General features: G+C 39.4%; 1 protein-coding gene across 1 annotated transcript in view; it reads right to left on the reverse strand.

The window, feature by feature from the left end:
* The window catches only part of KITLG (KIT ligand), a 67,817-nt gene extending 52,124 nt beyond the window's left edge, over positions 1 to 15,693 (reverse strand). The window contains exon 1 of the mRNA XM_088025733.1: positions 15,574 to 15,693. Coding sequence (XP_087881859.1) covers positions 15,574 to 15,693 — 120 coding nt within the window. The remainder of the gene's footprint in view (positions 1 to 15,573) is intronic.
* Positions 15,694 to 16,514: the final 821 nt, after the last annotated feature.

Raw genomic sequence — 16,514 nt, forward strand, 5'->3', positions numbered from 1 at the left:
ATGTTGAACCTAGATTTACATAGTTGTTGCCAATTCTTTTTGCGAGTAAATATATTTTCAAGGAAATAGGAGATAGGCCCCCAAAATTGGCCAAAGTATAGAAACATAGCAAAAAAAAAAAAAAAAATCATGGCAGTTCTGAAATGCACATCTCCACCTTCAGTACTCTACAGGCCCTGGTTCTTTTTGGATGGCGTTGTTCACTATTATGTCAGTTAGTTGCTCTTAAAATTAAACCACAATATGCATTCTTGAGCGTTGAAGCTTTCCAAAAAAAAAAGGGGGGGGTATAAAAACATAAATTCTGATTTATACTCTTTCAACTACATGACTCACTTCCAAAAGTGTAATCTCAGGTAAATCAAAAAGCTCTGCAATTTTTCAAAATCCACAATGTCTTGTGCATTCCGAACAACTGAGAGATGGAAAAATGAATGTAGGTTCCAGTTGCTATCTGATCCCATGTACTGAATCTGGACTGAAGGACTGAAGTTCCTAGAACATCTTGTGTTTTTTGTTCTTCTATGGTTGCAATTAAATGCACTCAGATGTCTTGTCAGATCAGCTACCAGGAGTCTGACAAGTTTTGTTTCTCAGGGCCTTTTAAGTTTTAAGAAAACTTAATCTGAGGAAGCAAGCTCAGGAAATCGCCAAAATTCTTTTCCCTACCTAGGCTTTTTTTACTACATTAAAATAAACTAAATCTTCGTACTCTGATTCCAAACAGCATCAGAACCAATGGGGGTTAAAGGCATAAGCTAAAGCACATTCACAATCTTGATCATTTTCTACATCACCTCAGATGGCAAGCCTGATTTGCAAAGGTCATGGCCTAAGCATTCCTGATTACTCAGTGTGTGCTGGACACACCAACTGCCTTTGGTTAAGTTGAATAAACTGTTGAAATGTTCCCCCCCTTTCACTCAAAGTGCTCTAACTGAAACAGGGAGTCAGCTGTCTTTCCTTTAGATGAAAGTGTGTAATCATCTGGTGTTTAGGGGTGTTTACTAAGATTGTAGATTCCTGAGCATCATACAGAATCTAAATTTCTGTACATCTGAGGAATATACACTTTTAACAAGCCCTCCATGTGATTTTTAGGTATCCTTTAAAGTCTGAAACAGGCTATTTTAGGCTGTCCTAGCTCAGGGGTACTATATCATTAGGGAAAACAGAAAGGTCTAAAAAGGTATACAAAGCTGCATTTGGTTCAAGGGCTACATATTAGAAGCTCCTGATTTAGATCAACTTGAAAGAAGAAAAGTGAAATGTAATGAACAGTGTAGGAGTAGTGAGTGTAGAGGATACTGTGGATTGGCTCTTTCAAATTCCACTCCAGCCCTCTCCTAGCATATTCTCCACTTCTGCTCCCTTGCAATTAGCTACAGTTGCAGAGGCGACTCAGCCAATCAGGTACAACCCAGCAAGACTGATATGGGAAGGATATTCTTGAGAAAAAAGCTGGATGCTGGGCATGCATTTTGCTCACATGGATGGTAGTGGGAGCAAAGAGTCCCTTCAGTCAGGAGCAGCAACAGCTTCCTGCACTAGCTGTAACAGTTTTAAAGGAAGCAGTGGACTTAACTGGGTTCTAGGTGACCAAAGGATTCTGGAAGCTCAGCCTCCTCTTCTGGCCCCTCCAGTGGTTTTATAAGCCATCAAATACACTTCATTATATCTCCCCTTCTGTTTAGCTAGAATGGATTATACCACATGTACCTAAACCCTAAGTAATACTAGGAGAAAAGAACCCAAGTTATTAAGCAATTATTTCTCATAAAGCTTAGTCTAAACTTTCCTTAGGAATTTTGCACTAGTGTTCCAAAATTCAAATTGTAAGATAAGCATCACTTTAAACTTAAAAAAAAAAAGCAATTTTTTGATTGGCAATCCATGAAAATGTTAATGTCATTCTGCTACCTAAAGCACAACAAAGCATTTATCCTTGACATGCCCAGAACATGTTCCTTTGGTAACAAGACACTTCCAACTGCAAGTTCATTGTTGATGGAGATGATGTTTAGAGCAGAAGAACATCAGCAAAGACATGGATTCAAATCCTAATTCCATCACTGACATGCTGTAACCTCTGTGAGCCTCAGTCTTCTCTTGGGGATAGCATTTCTTTGGGTTTTTGAAATGATTAAATAAGAGTGTTATGTAAAGCACCCACCCATGCCTGGTACTGACAGATCATGACATGACTGCCATAGTTATTTAATCATTATTACTAATCCTTTAGATGTTGAAGTCAAAACTAAGAGTTGAAGGTCACATTCCATGTATGTTCTGCTCCCTGTAGATTAAAGATCAGCACCAGAAGAGGATAAAGAGGTTGTGAAATTCCCCCAGGGCTTGGATTTGGATCAGCTCTCCCAAAGCACGCAGGCCCATCTTGACCTGGTGTAAAAGTGAGGCTGAACTGTTTGGGTAATGAGTGAATGTTAATCTAAACAGCAGAGTTTCAAAAGTCAACCAGAGCTTCAGTAATAAATTCAAGACAGTTTTAGAAAACATTAGTGTTTACTCATACACAGAGAAGCCCAACTTTGAATCTCTACTCTGCCACTGAACAGCTTTGTGGCCTCTGAAAAGTCACTTCATCTTTCTCTGCTTTGGTTTCCTCACCGGCAAGATGGACCTAATTGTAGAACCCATTCCCAGGCTTGTTGAGGGCAAAAAGGAGTTTTAGTTGGAAAGCACCTGGTATAGTACCAGACAAATTGCACACCCCCATCAGTTCTTCCATGGTTATTAACGTTGTAGTCTTTCCAACCACACTTAGCACAAGCACCCCCAAACTCGAAGCACTGTGGTTCAAGCCAAAACCCTGGGCCCCATCCTTGATTCTTCCTGTTCTCCTATTTCCACATTCAGGCTGTTACGTCCTGTTAGTTCTACCAGCAAAATAAATCTTGGAACATTCACCTTTCTCCCTCTCCTCCTATACTGCTAGAGTACGAGCTCCACTCCTGCCCAGAAGGCTTTCAAGGGCCGCTAAATAGCCTCCTTTGCTTGCATGCTTGCTACTTAACAATAGCGTGGTTCTCTGGGAATATTAAACAGCACTTGCTGCCTGCTTAAAATCTCTGAATACCTACCTTTCTATTCCATTTACAGCAACATGCAAGCTGCTGATCAAGGCCTATCAGGCCCTATTTAACGTAAACTTGCCTACCTCCGTGCTCATATCTTAGCACACAACCCTTTCTCTCCCCACCAGACCCAACAGCCACACCGGCCTCCTTTCTGTCCCTGAAACACCTGAAATATATTCCTGCCATAGGCACTTTGCACTAGCTGCTGTGAGCTTTCTCCTCTTGGGCTCTGCAAAGGCAAGTCCTTCTCATCATTCAGGATTCAGTGTGAACATCACCTGCTCAGAGAAACCTTCCCAGGTGACCTGTCTTAAGTAGCCCCAAACGTTCTCATACCACAGTTTTATTTCCACTGAAGCACTTTTCATCGGAAATTATTTTCATTATCCAATTAGTGGACTTTTTGATCACCTGTCCCTACTGAAAAGAATGTCAATGGTGTGAGGATGAGAATTGTATTATTCTTGTTCTTCACTTTTATCTCCAGTACCTTGAGCGGCTCCTCACTCATAGTGTATGCTCCTTCACATTTGTGGATTGCATGCAGTGCAAATTGCCACTGAAGTATGCACAAAGTTCAAATCCTCTCTTATATAGAACAGGCCATGATGGTTACAGTACAAGTTTGGGTTTAGGAACTGGGGCACAGATGAGGTCTGGATAATGTAGGATTCAATTCTCAGCAGATGGTGTCCACATTCACACAACAGAATTGCAACATCACCCACCAGTTTTGCTTATAATTTGTCTCCGGCACTTGAGTTGGAGCACGATAAGGCCAGTACTTTTCAGTGCCTCACTGTTTTATCCAGAGTGGGTAGAGCAGTGCTGAGCCACAGAGAAGCCTCTCATAAATATTTTTTAGATGAATGAATATAGGATAAACAGAAGAGTTTTACTCATCAGTTGGCCATAAACCATTGTTGCACTTCTCCCTCTAGGGTCCAATAACTGCTAAATCCTAACGACAAGTTTGAGTAATGTTGCAACATTCTCTTAATTATTCAAAACAGACCATTAGCTAAAGGCTTTTTGGTTTGAACTTTAAGTCATTTTCTCTGTGCCTTTAAATACTTCTCTAGCTCCATGAAAATGGTAAATTAGGATATAAAACCAAAGGTAGACTGTAAGCTCCATGAAGTACAGCAACAAGATAATTTTTGCTATTATATTTCTAGCCTCTAGCACAGTGCCTTGCAGTAAAAATACTAGATAAATCTTTAAAAAAATTGTTAGAGAGAGCTCACACACAAAGCGGGAGAGGGGCAGAGGGAGTGAATCTCAGCAGACTCCCTGCTGGGCATAGAGCCCAATGTGGGCTAACTAAACAATTTTTAATGAACAACTAGTAGAAAAATGCCTTTCCCAGCAGATGTGGCCAAAGTAGGATAATAGACCAAAGTGCCGACCTTCCTGTAAAGTCCCCAGAATCCCCCCTCTAAAGGAACTAGGCAAGTTCAATTTTGGAGTTACTTTCCCTTATTGACCCAACAGGTATTCAACAGGTATTAAAACCATAACAAAAAACTCCCCACAAATCTGGAATATAGGTACTTTCCTGTAGTAAGTTCAGTGGAAGTGTCTGAGCATTCTACAACTCTGGACTTCAATTAGAATTCAGAATATGGCAACTATAAATTTCTCCCTGTCTCCCCAGTGAGTTGCAATCCATCAAAATTTCTAAAGCAGCCAATAAAAAAAAAAAAAAATTATTCATGGGGATCTGCACTGGGAACACCTGCAGAGAAATGGATTTCACTCGGGAGAAGACATGTTCAGAAGTGATGACATTAGGTTCAGCTTTTAAATGCTAATTTTATGGCTTCCCAAAGCAATGGTTGACTTATACCTACTAAAGCAGGCCAAAAAAAGTTCATAGAACTGAATGGTTTTTTTTTTTTGTCATCCAGATCCATTCCTAGTTTGACTAAAGAGTAAAAACGGTACCTTTCTTCAGAGTAACTGAGGCATACTATTACTGCTCCTTTCTCACATGACCTGGATGTAAGAAACAGAAAGTTGCATGCCAGAGGACTCATCAGCTGACTCAAATGACACTCTCTGCCCGCCCCCCAAAAGGCTTTAGGTGTACCTATAAGTGTGAAAATGCAATAATAAGTGGCAGGCTCTTTTATTCCGATTTTTCACCATGATGTTCATGAAATTATACTTAGCATTTTCCATAATACCACTATGTAGAAGGAGACTCCAAATCCAGTAGAGAAAGGAAGATGTACAACAGAAATTAAAAAGAAGATCTTTTCCAGTGTAACAGGATGTAAGTATTGGCATCACAGATTTTTAAAATTTTTAAAAGGGTTCTGAGTTCATCTTCAAAAGAAATGTAAACTGTAAACTATTTTGTGTCCTAAAATTCTCCCTCAAGTTGGATTTGGAAGCTTACTTGATAATATTCCCTGATTAAAAAAAAAAAAAAAGAATATGAAAAAATATTTTAAACCCTCAAGTTCTTACTCTAAATAATGCCGGGAGGAAAAAAAAAAAAAAGGAACTTTCTTCTTGGGTCAGGAAAGAGGGTGAGTGGGTAGCCAATTGCAAGATAATCCTTTGGGCTTCTTTTCAAAGCAGCTGCTTTGCTGGGGAATCAAAGCAGCATGGGGGAATAAATGTAAACAGGGGACTGCTTGGGTAGCACAGAGACTCTCTCACCACAGGGGGGAAAATGGGGATCTACTTCCTCAGGAAGTAAAGAGAGGCCTGTGTGAGCAGTGCGTCCAGCTAAGTGAAATTTAAAAGATATGCTTCAGCTGCCGTAGGATTAAGTGCCAAATCTGCACAAATAATTTTGCACATCTGCTTGTTTAATTTTTGTGTGTTAGCTCTCATTTACGGTACTTTTTGGAGCTTTCACTTACAAATTAGGGCAGGAGGTAGACTTTGCTCTTTGTGATACAGTAATTACTTAAAATCTGAGAAGTTTTATAGATTCCAGAAATGTTAACTTTTTTCGTTCTCTGCCCCAAACTGAGCTAACCTGATTTAAAAAAATAAAAACGAAAGAAAGAAAGAAAGAAAGAAAGAAAGAAAGAAAGAAAGAAAGAAGAAAGGAAAGGAAAGGAAAGGAAAGGAAAGGAAAGGAAAGGAAAGGAAAGGAAAGGAAAGGAAAGGAAGGAAAGAAAGGAAAGGAAAGGAAAGGAAAGGAAAGGAAAGGAAAGGAAAGGAAAGGAAAGGAAAAGAAAAAAGAAAAAGAAAAAGAAAAAGAAAAGAAAAATAGGCCACACTACAAGTTTACCTACCTTTAAGACTTGGAAAACTTGGCATCAAAAGAGTTTTAGGAAGTTTTTAAAGTTGCACTACACATCGCTGGTCTGGCAGCAGCTGTATTACCTCTCTGGGTCACTTACAGGGTGGATTCTCGCCACAGAAGAAATGTGAAAACATGACTTTTTATTACTCCTTCACCAACCTTCCTCCACACGTACATAGATCTTTGATCTTAAGTACTAAAACATCATTTTTTTGCTAAATTCCTTAACCACACCTGTCTTAAATTCTTAACTACTCAAATTGAACCATCTAAAGCTTCTACTGTCATATTTGTCTTCCCTCACTTTCTTAGATAGAGATTACACACATCAGTGTCTGAATCTATAGGACACCCTGTCCTTGTCTACTGCACTGGCTAACTATTAACTAGCACAGACTATGAAAAGAAAATCTAAAAGGAAGCATCTTGAATGCGGGCAAGATGTGGAAGAAGAATCTGTTTACTCTATTTAGAATAGTCTTATTATTATTATATATCAAGAAAAACACCCTATCTAGGCAATACAAGATGACAAAGACTGGTATGAAGCAAAGGCTTAGGAGCAAACAGACCAGGTCTGAAGACTGACGAGATGTTAAGATGTGGAGTAAGTTGCTCAATCTCCCCAAGCTCATATTCTTCTTCTGCAAAGAGGAATATCCACACTACCACTCTCATAGATGGTGAGAACTGGGGGAAGATAAAGTGTGTATTTTCTTCATCAGCAACAGCATTAGGCCTAACATCTTTTCTGGCTCTTAAACCTTCTATACATCTTAAATTAGCAGACACTCACTGGACTTGCCGTTCAACCTATTGTATTATTTCCTAAAAGATGGCCAGCAACTTGCCCACCTTTTTTTTTTTTTTTTTTTAATCCATGGTCTCCATGCTCTTCTAACAAACCTAAGTGGCCCATTTCTCTCTCCAAACAGAATTATGTTTGAACAATGTATGTTTGTGCGGGCCTGTGCTGCAGGTATGTTATATGTATTTCTTATTGACATCAATGCATAATAGTAATGTTCTAAAGTTCTTCCTACCTTCCAAATCACTCTCCTTATATCAACTGAGGTCAGACATCAACTGAGGTCAGCAGGCATAAAGATGATAAATACCCAGATCCACTCTTAGAATACTGATAGGTATTTGGAATGCTACATCTGATCACACTTTGGTTCAGAAAATCTTTACCAAAATTTTGGTGCTGAGCCACTAACTGGAGATACAAATACGAGGCAATTTAGCCAGGTAGACAGATAAGTAAGAAGATAATTTCAGTACAGTGTTTTCACACTATCTGATTTTATTTTTTTAAAGATTTTTTATTTATTTATTTGAGACAGAGAGAGAGAGAAAGAAAGTACAAGTGTGGGGCGGGGGGGCAGAGGGAGAAACAGACTCCTCACCAAGTGGGAGCCCAATGTGGAGCTCAATCCAGGACCCTGAGATCATGACCTGAGCCAAAGGCAGAAGCTTAACTGACTGAGCCACCCAGGTGCCCAGTATAATTTTTTTTAGAAGATTTATTTATTTTAGAGAGAGAGAGAGAGCACACGCATGTGAGTTGGGGGGAGGGACAAAGGGGGAGGGAGAGAAAGAATTTCAAGCAGACTCCCTGCTTCACATAGAGCAGGATGCAGGGTTTGATCTCATGACCCTGAGATCACAACCTGAGCTGAAACCAAGAGTCAGATGCTTAACCAACTGAGCCACACAGGCGCCCCCATTTTTTTTTTTTTTTAATGCACGGTAAGATCACTAAACACAAGGGAAGTGGGAGTGAAGAATAAGGGCAAACAAACATCACAGGGAGCTTCTGAGAAGAGAGACTGTCTCAGACAAACGGTGGATGGATAAGGAAGGGCCCACAGCACCTTCAAGACCAAGTGCAGTGTGGTAGGTACATCACCGTACCACTGTACATTATTAGATGACACTGTAATAAAACGCATCACTCAGAGTGGTGGAAATAAGCAACAACCAAATCAGAGAACTCTTTACAGTGTGTTGAGGGTTTGGACTTTATCCTGCTCATAATGAAAAGTCAGGGGAGGATTTTAACCAGAGTAGTTACATAGTAAGACTTCCTCTAATTACTCTAGATTGTGTGCATTAGAACTTTTGAAATGACAGAAATCACCATTTGTTTTGTTGGATAATGAAATGGACACCCTTAGAGAGACTAAAACACCAATGCCACATAGTTAAAACCAAGACATGATCTTCAGTGTTAGCAAATTCTTTGTTCTGATGTTCCTGCAGAACCCCTCAAATGCCAGGACACAAATTTTCAGGGAAAGATGCAAGTACAAGATCCCTTGTACTCCAGCTCTCCTCCTAAATCACTTAAAAAATAATGTATGTCAGTGATTCCATCCCGTTCTCCTTTGAGTTTGAAAATAATGAATGTTGTATATATTAGCATTTAAAAGAAATTTTGCTCCTTGGTTTCACAGTCTTGGTTCAAGTTTCTGTGTTAGACCTACTCTGAACTGAACTCAAAATTACTTCACACATTCCTAGATTGGTAATTTAATCACAGAGGTAGCGATGATCAAAGATTCAGTCAAGAAGCCTCTAGAAACGGCCTTAAGATTATACACTGTCAGAAAACAGGAGCTGTTTTTAGTCTTTCACAAATGCTTTGAACAAGTCAGCACTCCATCAAAGGAACATAACGGTTTCATGTTCTGTCAGAGAATGTAATGCTTGTTTACCCGAAGCATTTGTCTTGATTGACACAAAACTTACTTGAAGATTAACTGGACAATCAAGCCCTTACTCTTGAAACACAATTACCTACAAGAAAATAAAACCTGAATTCATATTGAAAACACTCTCAAACTGTTGATTCTGACACAGGTATTAAATTCAACACAGGAAAAAAAAATGTTTTGAATGCAAAAATGCATTTTGCTTGAAAGCAACTAGCATTTACCTGGGTATTTGGCTCATTTAATCCTCATAACCATCTGAGGAATTAGACACTATTATAAACTTCATTTTACAAATGAGAAAAAGAGAATGTTACAAGAATTAAGTGACTCAACGTCATCCAATCTGAAAAGGTGACTCCAGATCCAGGAGTCTCCAAAGCTATCACTACACACTATACATAAAGTTGTTTCAGGCTTACTCTGGAAGACATTAATAAACACAAAGCTTTTAAGGATTTGGAAAGTTTGAATTTTTTAATCACTCAAGGCTTAGAATAATATGACCCTAGGCCCCTAAGTAGAACAGCACAGTCTACAGAGCACTACTCTAGTAATTACCTCTCTCTCACACACACAAGCTTGTGAGGTAGTCAAGACCTATGTCAGCATCCTTAGTTACAAAGGAGGGTGCTGACCCTGATCCAGACCACTTACCAATCTCAGTTTACCATTGCACAATCTTACTTCCCAAAATCACCCATAATCTCTGCTTTTCGATGACAACAGATTTTTAAATTATTATAGCCACCACACAAATGGAATAAACCAAAGCAGTACATAGTCTGATGTATACTGATATTTTGCTGGTAAAGTACAGCCCAAAAGATTACGGATACCATCTATCAAACATCAGTTCTGGGTCAGCCAACTTCCATATATTATCTCATTTAATCTTTGTATTCTTCCAACTGCATACTATTACCCATAATACTCCATTATACCTATGAGAACATCAAGGCCCTAAAGAAAGAATGTTAATAACATGCACACAGTCTTGGTGAATAACAGAGCTAGGACTTGGGGCTCCTTCTAACCCCAAAGTCTGTGCTCTTTCACGTATCTTTGAGGTCGGTGAGTCAAGCACTTTTGCACAAACATATAATTTTGTGCTTAACAATACAGTAGGAAAATGTGTTAGGCCTGAAAATTATAATAGTGTAATTCTGAGTGACAATCACAAAGCAGGTACACAACATACTGTGTCTACGTTAAAAAAAGTAAGGAAGGGGGAAAGAAGGAAAGGATGGGGGTTGGAAGGAGGAAAAGGGGAGGAGAGAGGCAGGCAGGAAGGAAAGCTGCTAAGAATTATTACTTTATGGAAGAGGAAATGCTGGGTAGGAAAAGGTGAAGCAAAGTTGAATAATCTACCTAAGATCCCTCAGCAAGCTAGAATCAAAAGCCAGAGGGAAAGCTTTAGGAGCTCGGATACAAAACCTCTTTCCACTCTCCCTTGACAAATGGCTATATTTCTGCTGATGCCGAAAATGACTTCCCCTCCCAGACAGGGAAAATAGGAAATCACTCACCAATTCATGGAAAGGACTCATGTTCTGTCCCTCCAGTTTCAGGTGTAGCACAGAGTTTAGGAATGCAGACTCTGGTTCCAGACCGCCTGGTTCATAGAGCAGCTCTACCTCGTATTAGCTCTGTGACCTTGGGCACATGATAGAAAGAAGTAACTTTGCTCCTAGGTAAACTATCTTGCAATTATAATTATGCACATTTAGCTCCTTCTCCATTTTCATTAAAGTAGGGAACGAAAACAATCAAATTATTCAAGACTAAAGTGAATCCGAAGCCTGACTTATCTGGATGGATGGCTTCAACCTTCCCTTTCATGCTGACCGTGGAGACTTTGCAATTAAGTCATGGATAGTGATAAACTTACCATTTGTTTAATGCCCATTATAATAGCAAACGTTTGATTTAGTATTTCCAATGTGCCAGGCACTAGACTAAGGGATTTTTGTGGATTATTTCATTTAATCTTCATAACCACCTTTGAGAAAGGTACGGGGAAACTGAGGCCCAGGATTACATGCCTAGCCAACCAAAGCAGGCCATCTAACTGGTGTCTGTTTGGTCCATCACACCTCTGTTCTGTTGTCTCCTTCACCTGCTCTCAAGTGATTCCTTCTAGCTAACACTTTCATTTTCAATAAAGTATTACTAAGTTACACAGTGATACCGCTCATAAGGGTATCCGGACAGTCATTTGTTTAAACAATCAAAACATCAAGGTAGAAAATGATTTTTACTGTTCATGCACTTGGACTGAACTGACAAGGAATTACAAAGCAAAGGTCACAACTTAGACGGCTGATGGTTTTAAAAGCCAGACATAAGCATAAGGACATTATTACTAGTTTTCTAATATGATCACAGCCACTTAAAATTGTCTTCAAAAATAGCATGAAAGAGGGTCAGAGCAAACTGATTGAAGTAATCCCTGATGCATCACTTTTTTCCCCCAAGAAATTTTTTGAAACACAATTTTAAAATATTTTAAAATCTGCCCTCTGCCAAAAACAGTATCATTTTCTTTGAAAGACAACAAGGATTTGGCAGTAATTCTTAATTCCAGAAAGTAAAAGGCATTTTTAGAGTTTCTAAAGGGGCCTCCCTCACAACAGATGAGGCATGCATTTGATGGCTAAGACCACAGAGGTGGAAGAGGCTGGTGACCAAGCCCAGGCTCCCTGACTTGTGGGAGTCTTGCTGCTCATCACAACCATTCACACTCCTGGGTAGTGCTGAGGAGGTGGTGGTCAGAAGCACTGGTCCCTCATGCAGAAACTCAACTTTGCCTGCTCTCAGTCTTGCCTGTATAAGATTAAAAGACATCATCTACACACACACAATCTCAAGTCCTTCAGACCGCATGGATATGTACATTTATACTTAAATATGGGTGCATTCTACTGCAGTGGTTAGGAGGAATCTAGTCTTTAGAATTAGATAGGCTTGGTTTGAAAACCAAGCTCTTCCACTTACTTGCATTTTTTTTTCCTTTTAATCTTGGGCAAATTTTCTTAATCTCTCTGAACTTTAGTTTCCTTTATGTGTTTAAAAAAATCAATATCTCCTTCTTAACATTTTCTTTCTTTTCTTTTTTCTTTTTACTAGAATCAAATAAGATATACCTGTGCAGTTTGTGGCATGGTGCCTCATCCATGGTGAGCAGCCAGATATTAACTTATTAACTAGTCATATCATTTCCTTATTCAATAAGCTATTCTTTCTCTTGTTAAGCAGCTTGTCTTTTGGTCTATTTTGTATAACTCTTTCCTTTCTCAGAAATGGAAGAAAGTAAAGGAGATCAAATTGGGGGAAAATTTTGTTGAATTTACCAAGAGTGCTATGAGTGTTAAAAAAAAAAAAGTAGCTAATATACAAATAAGGCAGTTAAGGCATTAATCTCTAAGGATTATTTTAATTCATTTATTCAGAATGCAAGTCTTATAGCCAAAGCCAGGTATATTACTAGTTATGAATTTATTCCCTACAGAATGTGGATTTGAGGTAATGCTCCATGATTCACTATTCTAGCAGAGAATGAAATGATTATTTACTAAGTGCAAGTCACTGTACTGTTAGACACTATCTTACTTAATCATCACATCAGTACTATAATAGGTAGTTATTTCTGCACCCATTTTAAAGATCAGGAAAGTAAAGTTCAGAGAAAAACACTACAAGTCATACAGATAATAAGAGGCAGAACCAATAATATATTTGATCTAGAACTCAATCCAATGTTTTCTACTTTCTTGCATGGACTCCTGTTTTGGTTAGTAAATGATATTGCATATTCACTGAAAATTAATGCTGTAAATGGTGAACCAACTAGCCCTTCCACTCATCAACCAAACACATGTTTGTGTAATAGACTCAGTATGGTAATTAAAATTTGCCTTCTGTTTAAAAAAAAAAAAGCTTCTTAAAAATATATCAGCACCTAACAACATGAATCAGGTATCTATTCATTCCACAACATTCAATATGTATTTACTAAGCATCTAGTATATATAAGCCACTCTGCTAGGCAACTAGAATCATGAAATTTTTGTTGTCCAAATTTTTGTTTTAAAGATTTTATTTATTTGACAAAGAGATAGCGAGAGCAGGAACACAAGCAGGGGGAGTGGGAGAGGGAGAAACAACCTTCCCGCTGAGCGGGAAGCCTGGATATGGGGCTTGATCCCAGGACCCTTGATCCCAGGACCCCGGGATCATGACCTGAGCCGAAGGCAGATGCTTAACGACTGAGCCACCCAGGTGCCCCTGTTGTCCAAATTAATATCACTGACAGCTGTTTTAATATCTGAACTGCTTTTCTTTTTTGATTCAATGTTTCTATAAACAGAATGTGTATCTTTGGGGTACTAAATAAGCCTCATGGATACACTGTGGTTGGGCCAGCTAAATCTCTTTGGGTGTTAGTCTTGGCAATAACCACTTGGAGTTGGCCGAAGAAAGACCTTATCTCAGTTTCCTCATCTGTGAAATGGGATTTGAAAAAATAGTACCTACCTCCCAGAAGAAAAGTTCTATGAATTAATTGATCTTGGAACAGTTTTCTACTAAGTGGCATTTTGGCATGAACTTAGCATGAGGGTGGTTTGATTTTATAAAACAGTGACGGAAGCTATTTAAAACAGCCACACATTTAAATGTCAAACACTTTTGACACAGAACTACAGTAAATTTCCTTTCTTCAAGCTGAATCATTTGTGTGTGGCATTTGTACAGAAGTACAAATAATGGTCAAATCAGTTTGGAATTTAAAAGTGTACTGAAATGTTTAGGAGAAAAAAGATCCAAGTTTCAAAAAGTGGGGGGATGTCTACTATTTTCTAAATATTGTTAAGACATAGTACTATGGTCATGGAACATTATAAACAAACATGTACTAAAATCTTAAAAATATTTCCCTGGGCAGGGGTTAAAAAAATGAAAAATTTCAAAACAAAAAAAAAAACACACATACACAAAAAAAAACAACCTGTTACAATTATTGCCAAAACAAGAATTATAGAAACCCTGTTTTGTGGCCCTGTGGCTTTCCTACATAGAATTTATTTCGTCTAATATTAAAAACAGGCTAATAACCTGCTTTTCATTTTTCGTGAATGTTTTCAAGCTCCCTTTTTATTCCTGCAGTTGAGTGCCCATTTTAGACCACCTGGAGGCAGAAAACACCAGCCACCCTCCTCTACTGTGATAATTTATCTTTCTAACAAGCAGTCAAATAACGTGTTGGTCCGTCCTCTACTTAATGGAACAACACATCAGAGATGTCTGGGCAGGGCTAAACAAATAGAGCAGTTTTCTAAAATCACCAGAAGATCCAAACTAAAGCAATCACAGGAAGCTTTAGTTGATCATCAAAAATGTAAATCCCTAATGTGTTGACTATTTCAGAAGCATTAAAGTGTAGGTTGACACAGAACCCTAAATAATGATGTGTGACTGCCAAGGCTGTTTTGCAATCCTTGGGTTTTCGAGATCACATTAGAAACCATTTCATATGAAACCTTGCCACCCTTCCTCCCTCTGCTCTCATCTGAAGGTCTGCAGGGAATATAAATGTTGATAGCCATCCATACGGACAACACATCCCAGGAGGGGCGCAAGGCCTTTATAACACAACCCACTTTCTCTGCAACACTCTTCTTCGAAATCAAGGAATCTGTGTGTTTTCACAAGGCAGTTGCTTAGGAGGGCATTGAGAAAGGGACCGCAAGAAGTAGTGGAAAACTCAGCACAAGAGGGACCCTTACAATAGATAGCCACTATTAAATTGTCATTTCTATAGGTGAGCTGGTTATTATACCGTTCAAACGCTTGTATGAGGAGAAACAAGCCAATTAGGAGAGGAGTTTCCGTCCTGGAGTTTAGTCAAGGCACTTAAAATGGAAAGGTCATTGGCTTCAGAGACTTTACGTCAAGGTAAAAAAAAAAAAAAAAAAAGGGAAAAATTCTCAGCACCCACGGGGCTTTTGTTCAGAAGATGAACTTTTGCTCCGGAAAGGGCGACAGAGTGTGTGTATACAAGACAAACATAAGGGCCCCTCTGGGCTGTGCTCTTGCCTCCCAAGTCTGCAGGGGGAGGCACATTATGCAGTGGGGACCGCCCTTTCTGTAAAGGTGAAAGAGACCGAGGCTTGCTTTTTCAAGTGAGCACTGGCAGTGGGTTTGCTCTTGCTCTTGCCCTTTTCCACGGGAACAAGGCATTCTTTGCAAGGCAACTGCTGGATTTTTGAGCTGCTGGTCTGGGCACCAGGAACAAAGAAAAGGAACCCTAACTGCCCCCATCAAGACCGCATTCTAATCCTCAGCACTCAAAGCCCCAAAGCAACAGCTATACCTGCAAAGTCAAGTGCTGAATTCCTGCATCCAGGTGGCTGGTATATAGCTACTGCTACATGTTTAACTCTCTGGATCTCTGCCTCTTGTTTCGTCTGTTTTAGTAGGTAGAGCTCACTTGACTCTGCAGGCATTTAGAGTAGAAGAGCCTTACTGTCATTGTCATGACCATATTTTCTGAGGAATCCATGGTCCCTTGTCGGGAGGAGAGGTCCAACTGATCTTCGAATATTCTCATGTCAACAAGAAAAGGACTGTCATGGCTCCTGACTGCTAAGGAAAACCTCTTGCTGGCTACTAGGCTTGCCCCAAACCTCAGCTAATGTTAGTTTTAGAGAGAAGCTAAGGAAAGAAGGCAGGCGGACAGGCGAGACGTGTTCCAGAGACTGTAGTAGATCTGCAAAAAGCCAGGGCAAGGAAAGACTCGGCCAACGGTCATCCACGGAAACTGTCTTTTCACTCAAGCAAAAGGGCTGCTCCCTCTTTTTTCAGCTTCTGTGAATCCAGCTACAGACCCCTCCTCTTCACTATTTTCTCAGGATTAACTCTAGGGTGCAATTCCCAGTAATACTACTACCACTCAGAGACTTGCCTGTGACTTGCCCATGACTTGCCCAAGACTTGCCCAAGATTTGGGCAAGACTGGAGCCAGATCCGCACTGAATAGGACCCATTCCTCTGATACTGCCCACTAAGACTTCTCCTGCATGACCAGATTCTCTCCATTTTCTACTTCCTGCACATAGATGCTGGAGACTGCAGGGGTAGCAAAGAGAAGCAAATACTGGGAGGCATTCATTACCTTTTGTAAGCCTACCTCCTCTGGCTGTCTGACCTTGCCTTAGGATTCTTCCTCCCCTAGAGAATTTAAAGGTAAGAAGAGAGAAAGATCCTCTTCAACTATGGATATTGCTAAAATAGGAAGTATAAATATCATTCTTATTATAGAGAATTATCAAGTAGTAAGTGAAATGGCTAAAAGTACAATGTCCTATAACTTAAATCTCTTTCATTTCTCTCCATTGACCGGTTCATAATCATAAAACAATGGTTATAATT

The sequence above is a fragment of the Eumetopias jubatus genome, unplaced genomic scaffold (genome assembly GCF_037043125.1).
Source record: "Eumetopias jubatus isolate StellerSeaLion01/CBP00866 unplaced genomic scaffold, mEumJub1_p1.0 scaffold_8, whole genome shotgun sequence".
Classification (NCBI taxonomy): Eukaryota; Metazoa; Chordata; class Mammalia; order Carnivora; family Otariidae; genus Eumetopias; species Eumetopias jubatus.